Consider the following 10,441-nt stretch of genomic DNA (forward strand, 5'->3'; position numbering starts at 1 on the left):
TTCAGAGGCCTTTAAAAACTTTTTTTTTGAAAACAATAATTCAAATGTTCACTCAAGGTGGAATGTATGAAGAAATTTTTTCTTTTCTTTATTTTGAACACTCTTATTTTCCATTCATCCGCATACAATCGCCCACTCCCAAATAACACCGAGTTCAGTTGCAACTAGTTATCCACTAATTATGTCTAATAGCATCCCAGCCTGTCTAACTGTGGAGCAATATGGGTTAAAGCATAAACCTCAATATAAGGAGAGCTATTTCCTTACACTCTCCTCTCCAGGCAGATGGGTCACTTGAGGACAGCTGGCCTTAATATCCCTGTAGTGCATTACTCCTGTCTAAGATCCCATTGATTTGATTGATACTTTGCATTTGGCGGTTTCGTACAACATGACTGTCAGAACGGTTTGCAATGCAGATGTTTGCAGACCGTCCGTCACATATGCTTTGCTTAACAAGCTCGCGTCAGCTCCATATAGAAAAAGTGCCACAGTAATTAAGTGTCTAATGGGTTGATATTGCTGTAGGCGAGGCATTGAATAAACTACTTGTGGCATAACAGCCTGTTCGGAGAGCTTGCTTTGAAATGCAAAAGCAGGAAATTTAGTTACTCACTTTTTAGTTACACAACGTCCATCTTTCTTAGTTCATCGTTTGAATATCCTGGTTGAAATAAGTAAGGCTGGGCTAAAAATTGCAAGTCATCCTCTGTCAAAAATTTTCAGACGTGTTTTTGAAGACATACGCCTTGCAGAATCTGCAAAATATTAATTATTTTACCAAAATAAGAGGGATCATACAAATTGCATGTTATTTTTTTTTAGTACTGACCTGCATAATACACATAAAAGATGTTTAAATATAGTCCACGAGAAAATAATAGTTGAATTTATAAAAATGACCCTGTTCAAAAGTGTACATACACTGATTCTTAATACTGTGTTGTTCTGAATGATCCACATCTGTTCTTCAGAAAAATCCTTCAGGTCCCACAAATTCTTCGGTTTTCCAGCATTTTTGTGTATTTGAACCCTTTCCAACAATGACTGTATGATTTTGAGATCCATCTTTTCACACTGAGGACAACTGAGGGACTCGTATGCAACTATTACAGAAGGTTCAAATGCTCACTCATGCTCCAGAAGGAAAAATTATGCATTAAGAGCCAGGGGTGAACTGAATGAAGATATTTACATTTAGCTTATTTTGCCTAAATATCATATTTTTTTCATTTAGTACTGCTCTTCAGAAGCTACAGAAGATACTTAGAAGACAAAATAAGTTAAATTTACCCTGATCTTCAAATTCTTAATGCAAAGTATTTGATTCTGGAGCATCAGTGAGCATTTGAACCTTGTGTAATAGCTGCACGTAAGTCTCTCAGGTGTCCTCAGTATGAAAAGGGTTCAAATTCACAAAAATGCTGAAAAACCACAAAATTTGTGGGATCTGCAGAACAGCGGGCAGTTTAACTGTTCAGGACAAACAAGGAACTCATAAACAACTAACACTAAACAAAAAAAATATATATTTGACTATTCTTATTTTGATAAGCGGTTATCACTTCTTCATATCATTTGCCTGTGCCTGTGAGAGAGATAATGGGCCGGGATGCCAGTAAATTCACTCGCCAGTGCCAAACTGCCTGGGCAGCTGGCACAACTCATTCACACAGACGACAAAGTCTTAGTGTGGACAAATTAGGTCACATCTCTCCTCACAGCAGTGTCATGATCTCTTTAGCTGCTATGTTTATCTACTCCTTTATTTTCTGTTTTAATGGAAATTTGTTGACGTAGGTTATACTGATTACCTTTTTATAGACTCAGTGGCTCATGGATGGTTTTAGTCATATGTTAAGCTGTTCTGAATGCATCATTGGTTGTTGGAGAAGGATGGAAGAAACTGACTTCTCATGGATAGGTGCTGTTTTTTGCGTAAGAGCATTGGCTGAAAACATACTGTTGGGTTGGTCTGTAAGAAACCTGCTGGATTTTTCCAGTCTTCTGTCCTTTCTTCATCCTTGTCCTCATGTTTGAGATCACAGCTGCGACTTAATGAGACGCTCATCCCCACAGATCCATCTTGTCTACACAAAGCCATGCCTTGTCACCTTTAACAGTGTGTCTGGCAGCAGAAGCTTGCACAGGGATGAAGACTGAGTTCTGTGTGCATACGATGCCACCTTTATACACATTACAACAGCATTCTCTCAGCATCCTTGCCAGAATTTCTTGTCAAGATGATCCCTGTCCTCTTATTTTTGGTTTAAAGTGTAATATGCAGCAGTATTGCTCTGTTTCGGAACCTAAACTACCAGTAAAAACAGTGATATTGTGAATATTATTAGGGGCCAAGCACCTATTGTAATTGTTGGTGTTCTTATTTTTCTTTTTTCCGCTTTTAAACCGCTTGCGGGAAAGTTGTGAAATTTGGCACATGGATTGTGGACAGTCTCAACATTAACCATAGCAAGTTTGGAGTCTCTTATTCAAACTCTCTAGCGCCACCACTTGTCCAAATTAAGGTAAAGTTTTTTTTTGCTATTTTTAATACTTTGAAAAGCCTACGTTTTTGATCTCGTCCTAGACGGTTTGTCTGATTTTCACAAAAATTGGCTCAGATCATCTTCAGACCATGCTGGCAACAAGTTATGGAATTCAAGTTGATTAGTTAAACCGTTCTCGAATACCGTGTGAACGAATTTTGACACGCAAAAATTGATGTGAGATTATATCGCAATGGTTTGGCATATTGAGACCAAACTTGGTGTGTGTTATAACCACCATGACCTGAGGCTACCTGCACAGTTTCAGCGCATAAAAAAAAATAATATTTTTGCTTATAAATTCTGAATGGTTTGGCCAAAAATCACAAAACTGGTCTTTTTAGAATTGGTGGAGCATGCAGAGTCGAACTATACCTAATTTAGAATTTTGTCATAACATGCTATGTTTTACGAACACGATGGCATATCGTTGCGAAACTTGGTGTGTGTCTTCGGTAACATGCTCTGACAGTGCTCAAAAAGTTTGGGGGCAGTGCCTTCTTGTGGCCAAAGGTTATGAAGATTTTCTTTTTTTAAATTCTAATAACATTTGATTAAATTGGTATATTGTAATCAAAGCAATCTTAATATATTCCTTGAATCATGCCGAGAACATCAATTTTCAAAATTTGCCGAACTACTTTTTCAAACTCCTCCTTGACTGTTGATCTGATTTTCACCAAATTCAACTTGCATCATCATCTAGTTATGGATTTTGTGTAGATATACGAAGCGGTTATTGTTTTTAATGCATCTCAAAATGTTCCTTGGGTCATGGCGAGAACATGGATACCAATTTTGCCATATGTTTTGATTTGTTGAAAACCTACTCCTCTAAAATGTTGGTCTGAGTTTCACCAATTTGACTGATCATCTTCAGACCATGCTGGCAAAAAGTTATGGATTTCATGTCAATATATGAAGTTTAATGCATCAACGACTGCTGAAATGATGCTAAACTGTGTATAAAGCTGTATCTCTGCCAAATTTCGACATATTGTCACCTCACACTGACCACGCCACATAAATTTGTTAACAGTGCCACTTATTGGTCAAAAGTAATAAACCATTTATTAACCATTTAGTAATAAAGTTAAAAAAAGCTAATACCTTTTGATTGCATTAGCCTATTGCGATTAAACTGGTCTCAAAGTATTCCTTGGGTCATGGCGAGAACATGGATGATTTTGCCATAAACAGCAGAAATTCCTGTCCGACATTTTGATTTATGTTGAAAATTTACTTTTTCAGACTCCTCCTAGACCATTGGTCTGATTTTCACCAAATTTGACTCAGATCATCTTTGACCATATTGAAACCAAACTTTGTGTGCCATTGTCACCTCACACTGACATACATTTGGTGAATAAACTATTCAGTGGCTATTAAAAATGTTAATAATTTCCAAAAATGCTAAACTTTTGATTGCATTAGTCTATTGTAATTAAACTGTCTCAAAATATTCCTTGGGTCATGCTGAGAACATAGATACACCTTTTGGAATAGTCGGTCGAACATCCTGTCCGCCATTTTGATTTATGTTTAAAAAAAAAAAACTTTTTCAAACTCCTCCTAGACAGTTGGTCCGATTTTCACCAAATTTGACTCGGATCATCTTCAGACCATGCTGGCAAAAAGTTATGGATTTTGTGTCGATATACAAAACGTTGTCGTGAAATTTCCAAAAATGTGAATAACTTTTGTTTGCATTGGTCTATTGTAATTAAACTGGTCTCACAATATTCATTGGGTAATTCTGAGAACATAGATGGTGCTATATTGTGAACTTCCTGTTTGCCATTTTGATTTATATTGAAAACCTACTTTTTCAAACTCTTCCTAGACCGTTTGTCCAAGTCAGATCATCTACAGACTGTGCTGACAAAAAGTTATGGATTTGGTGTTGATAGACAAAACTGTTTTTGTATTAGGCATGATGCCAGATTACGTCTGAGGCTGTATCTCTGTAAAGCTTTTACATATTGACACCAAACTTGTGTCATTGTCACCTCACACTGAACACGCCACATACATTTGGTAACAGTGCCACCTATTGGACAAAAGTAATAAACCATTCATTAACCCTTAATAACGAAAATGTCCAAAAATGCTAATAAATTTTGATTGCTTTGGTCTATTGTCATTAAACTGATCTCAAAATATTCCTTGGGTAATGCTGAGAACATAGATGGTGCTATAGTTCGTGAACTTCCTGTTTGCCATTTTGATTTATATTGAAAACCTACTTTTTCAAACTCTTCCTAGACCGTTTGTCAGTCTTCCTAGACCAAGTCAGATCATCTACAGACTGTGCTGACAAAAAGTTATGGATTTGGTGTTGATAGACAAAACTGTTTTGGTATAGCACCACAACAAAATGAGGCATGATGCCAGATTACGTCTGAGGCTGTATCTGACGCTTTAACATATTGACACCAAACTTTGTGTGTGCCATTATCACCTCACACTGAACACGCCACATCGATTTGACAACAGTGCCGCCTATTGGTCAAAAGTAACAAACCATTCATTAACCCTTAAAGGAACACTCCACTTTTTTTTGGAAATAGGCTCATTCTCCCACTTCCCCTTGAGTTAATAAATTGAGTTTTACCGTTTTGAAATCCATTCAGCCATTCTCCTGTTCTGGCGATATCACTTTTAGCATAGCTTAACATAGATCATTGAATCCTATTAGACCAATAGCATCGCGTTCAAAAATGACCAACGAGTTTCGATATTTGTCTTATTTAAAACTTGACTCTTCTGTAGTTATATCGTGTACTAAGACCGGTGGAAATGCAAAGCTGCGAGTTTCTAGGCCGATAAGATTAGGAACTACACTTCCATTCCGGCGTAATAGTCAAGGAAGTTTGCTGCCGTAATATGGACAAAGCAGGAGCAGTAATACCACGCAGCACATGTGCAAATGCTAAACTAGCTGGGAACTCATTTCTGATAATACTCCGCCTGCTTCGGCCTTATTACGGCAGCAAACTTCCTTGACTATTACGCCGCAATGGAAGTGTAGTTCCTAATCTTATCAGCCTTGAAACTCGCAGCTTTGCACTTCCACCGGTCTTAGTACACGATATAACTACAGAAGAGTCAAGTTTTAAATACAACAAATATGGAAACTCGTTGGTCATTTTTGAACGCGATGCTATTGGTCTAATAGGATTCAATGATCTATGCTAAGCTATGCTAAAAGTGATATCGCCAGAACAGGAGAACGGTTGAATAATGGATTTCAAAACGGTAAAAATCAACTTATTAACTCGGGGGGGAGTTGGAGAATGAGCCTATTTCCAAAAAAAGTGGAGTGTTCCTTTAATAATGAAAATTTCCAAAAATGCTAATAACTTTTGTTTGCATTAGTCTATTGTCATTAGATCTTAAAATATTCCTTGAGTCATGCCGAGAACATAGATATACCTTTTGGCCTAACCGGTGGAACATCCTGTCCGCCATTTTGATTTATGTTAAAAAACTTTTTCAAACTCCTCCTAGACAGTTGATCCGATTGTCACCAAATTTGACTTTTTTTTTTTTTTTTTTTTTTTTTTTACGTCTGAGGCTGTATCTCTGTAAAGCTTTAACATATTGACACCAAACTTTGTGTGGCATTCTCACCTCACACTGAACACGCCACATCGATTTGATAACAGCGCCACCTATTGGTCAAAAGTGGTAAGCCAAGAAATCATAGTAGTAGTGGTTGTATTTACGATTTTTTCAGTCATTTTGATTAAAATCATCTTACAATGGTTTTAATTACTCTTTGCTACAGTTGGCCTGTTGCTCTGTTCTATGCTTAGCTCCTTATTTAGTTTTTTTGTTGTTATTGTGCTTGGCCCTTTAATTGCTATATTTACAATTTGTGATGCAAAGTTGAGTTTTCAGCCCTAGTCTTCTGTGTCAGAAATCATTCTAATATTCTGATTCGCTGCTCAAGAAACGTTTTAGGTTTTAAAACAGTTGTTTTAGACCTAAAGTGTTTCTTTTTCTAAATAAAAAGAGTTTTGGACATCTACAGGAAGACAGATTGAGAGACTCGACTGCCCTGCCACACCTTAATTGGCTCATGCAACCATGTGCATTATCTGATGGGCCGATAAGGGTTCATTACTTTCAGCTGACCATGCTGAAAATGTGATGCTTGTTTAAACAGAAAGACTGTTTACGTTGTGAAGGTACCTAGAACTGATTGTGATTTGGCATTTGTGACAGGAACAAGAAGGAAAACATATGGCTAATGCTTTTTATCTCAAGTATCAGTTTTTTCTGCTTCAGAGCTCTCAGCATTGCCAGTGTGTGTATATGGTTGAGAGATGAATCATAAACTATTAGGAGGATGTAGCCCAAGCGATAATAGTGTTTTAGGTCATGCTGCCTGTCAAACACTCCTTGAGCTCAACTTCATTAGTATTCAGTGGCGGTTGCGCAGCGGTGGTTAAAGTTGCTCAATAAGGCTCTAGTGAAACACTAAAACTCACTGTTTCCCTCAGCACACAGGAAGACGACTCTGCCATGAGCTGGTTTTTAATCTTTAACCTCTCTAGAAAGGCTGAACGTAGGGCCTAGAAATTAATTTTCTTTCTGTCTTTCTCTTCCACAGGCTGTGAGCATCAACAAAGCCATCAACACACAGGAGGTTGCTGTCAAAGAGAAGCATGCCAGGAATATCCTTTTTGTTTGTGTCGACCTGAAAGAGAAATATGAAGGAATGTGAGAGAATTATGAGGCTTATTTTATGATAAATAAGGATATGGCATCACCCGGGAACCTCAAAATTGCTGTCAAAAGGTTATTGTCATTGCTAAATAACTGATTTTACCTTGTTCTGGCCATTGAATGACATGCTTTTTGAATACCTTGAATTCCTTGAGATAAGATACTAGGTATCTATATATCAGAAAAATATTATCAGTTATTTGGTCTACTTTTAAATAACTCAAGCTAAGATACTAAGCATTTATGAGCATTTAAACTTTATACTTGAAAAGCTTCTAAACTAGTTTTTTTATTTAATTATTTAATTTTATTTTATTTTGAGTAATCAAATAAATAATTTGAAAGTAATGTGAGTTATTGTATTTTATAAAATTGAGCATTCAAACAATCTCTTTTATATTATTGCAATTTAATTTTTTATTATTTTATTTTATTTTACAATAAACAGCCTAAGCTAAGATACTAGGTATCAATATACCCAGACAGACCAATTCTTCTGCAAATACTTTATTATATTATATTATATTATATTATATTATGTATATATTTTACATTTAATTAATCTTTGAGTAATCAAATTTGAAGGGTATTTTATTTCATAAAATTGAAGAGATTTTAGACTTGCTTTTTTCATATTTTAATAATTTTTTGATGTATTTAATTTGAAAGTAGTATTAAGTATTGTATTTTATAAACTTGAGCTCTTTTATTTTATTTTATTTTATTTTATTTTATTTTATTTTATTTTATTTTATTTTATTTTATTTATCAATATACCCAGACAGATAAATTAATCTGCAAATATTTTATACTTAAACCTTTTAAACTTGCTTTTTTTTATTTTACTTTATTTTGTTTTATTTAATTTAATTTTTTCATTTTTTTTTATCAAATTTGAGGGATATTAAATTTATTTATTTATTTATTTATTAATTCTATTAATGAATTTTATTTTATTTTTTGATGTATATAATTAAACAAAAATTGAGGTATTGTATATTTTTATCAAATTAAGCATTTAAGCATGTTTTATTTTTTTTATTTTTTTATTTTATTCAATATACCCAGACAGACCAATTCACCTGCCAATATTTTATACCTGAAAAGCTATTAAACTTACTTTTTTTTTAAATTTAATATTTTATTTTAAATAATCAAATTTGAGGGGTATTTTATTTCATAAAATTGAAGAGCTTTTAGGCTTGCTTTTATCATATTTTATTAATGAATTTTATTTTATTTTTTGACATATATATATATATACTTTGAAAGTAATATGAGATATTGTATTTTATAAACTTGAGCATTTAAACATGCTCTTTTATTTTATTTTATTTTATTTATTTTATTTTATTTATCAATAAACCCAGACAGATAAATTAATCTGCAAATATTATATACTTAAAACTTTTACACTTGCTTTTTAATTTAATTATTGCACTTTATTTTATTTTATTTTATTTTTTAAATAATCAAATTTGAGGGATAATTTATTCAATAAACTTTTAGACTTTTATCTTGTTTTATTAATTAATGAATTTAATTTTATTTTTTGATGTATATAATTAAAAAAAATTGGTATTGTATATTTTATAACATTTAGCAGTTAAACGTGCGTTTTAAAAAAAATTCAATATACCAAGACAGACCAATTTACCTGCCAATATTTTTTACCTGAGAAACTATTAAACGTATTTATTTAAAAATGTAATATTTTTATGTAATCAGATTTGAGAGGTATGTTATTTCATTTACTTTTATTTTATTTTATTTATTATTATTTTATTTGTATTGTTCTTAAGTAATCACATTTCATTTGAGGGATAATTTATTTGAAGAGCTTTTAGACTAGCTTTTATCTTGTTTTATTAATTAATTTTATTTTATTTTTTGACATGTATATAATTTCAAAGTAATATGAGGTATTGTATTTTTTTATTTTATTTTTTATTTTATTTTATTCAATATACCAAGACAGACCAATTCATCTGCTAGTATTTTATACCTGAAAAGCTTTTTAACTTAAAAATATTAATTATTTTATTTTGAGTAATCAAATTTGAGAAGTATTTTATTTCATAAAATTGATGAGCTTTTAGCCTTGCTTTTATCTTGTTTTATTAATGAATTATTATTTATTTTTTAATTTTGGTCTTTAAGCTTGCTATTTTTTCGATACCTCATATACTAGGTACCGGTCTACGGGACACGCCAATTAATCTGCCAATATTAGTCCATGTTGACTTCGTCAGCATCGCACCATAACAATGCTTGCATTATTGTTTACAATAAATTTTCTCATAATAGATACAGCTAATTGTATCACATGTTGGCTATCAGTAGCAAATATTGATATATTAGTCAATACATCAGATAACCAATTGATTTTTAAATAAATATGCTGTGTAACTCCAGCTACACATTATTGTTTCTTTGCTCCAGCCTTTAATAATCATTTACCTGATGTGATTTAATTAGTCCTTCTCCCAGAAGGCTAGATTAGGTATCTGGAGTATTAAGGTAATTCAGAGATGCAGACTTTTAAACCCCACACCTCTTAGTTTTGTCCTTGACTGGCGTCTTCACCGTGTATATTGGGCACGCATCATGAAAAGGGGGCTCACACATTCTGGCTTGCTGTCAACCGCCTTCCCCTCTCCAGCAATGCGGTGCTCTGCTGGAAATTTTGCCACGTCTTCCACAAGCTGCTGAGGGACGGCCATCCAAACGTGAGTACATATTGTACAGCCGTACTATCTCTTACACGTCTAATTCCCCCTCACTCTCACTTTCTTGATATCCACTTCTTCCTTTGATTAATTCATTTTTTCTCACACACTCAAATCAGCTCCCCATAGTAAACACAGTGTGCGTCAGTGACACATGATGTGTGTGAGATCCATATTGAGCAATTCCACATCAACTCTCACAAGCCCCGTTCCAAAAACCTAATCAGCTGTCTACTTAGACAGCATTTTAAGGCGTCATACGCACGCTCCTGACACAAAATCTGTTCAAAATGGTAGGCAGCAGCATTATGCAGCCGTCTAAGACACCAAGGTAGTGCTCCATATAACATATACAGAGAAGTCAGTCCCAAAATACATTGTAACATTGCATTCCATACTGAAAACTATCAATAAAAAATATGCAGTCTA

General features: G+C 33.8%; 1 protein-coding gene across 2 annotated transcripts in view; it reads left to right on the forward strand.

The window, feature by feature from the left end:
* The window catches only part of hip1 (huntingtin interacting protein 1), an 83,005-nt gene that overhangs the window by 20,085 nt on the left and 52,479 nt on the right, over positions 1-10,441 (forward strand). For both annotated transcript variants that reach the window (XM_073817479.1, XM_073817480.1), the window contains exons 2-3: positions 7,168-7,231; positions 9,870-10,012. In XM_073817479.1, the coding sequence (XP_073673580.1) occupies positions 7,168-7,231; positions 9,870-10,012 (207 nt within the window). The remainder of the gene's footprint in view (positions 1-7,167; positions 7,232-9,869; positions 10,013-10,441) is intronic.

Source organism: Garra rufa, chromosome 14 (assembly GCF_049309525.1).
Source record: "Garra rufa chromosome 14, GarRuf1.0, whole genome shotgun sequence".
NCBI classification, from domain to species: Eukaryota; Metazoa; Chordata; class Actinopteri; order Cypriniformes; family Cyprinidae; genus Garra; species Garra rufa.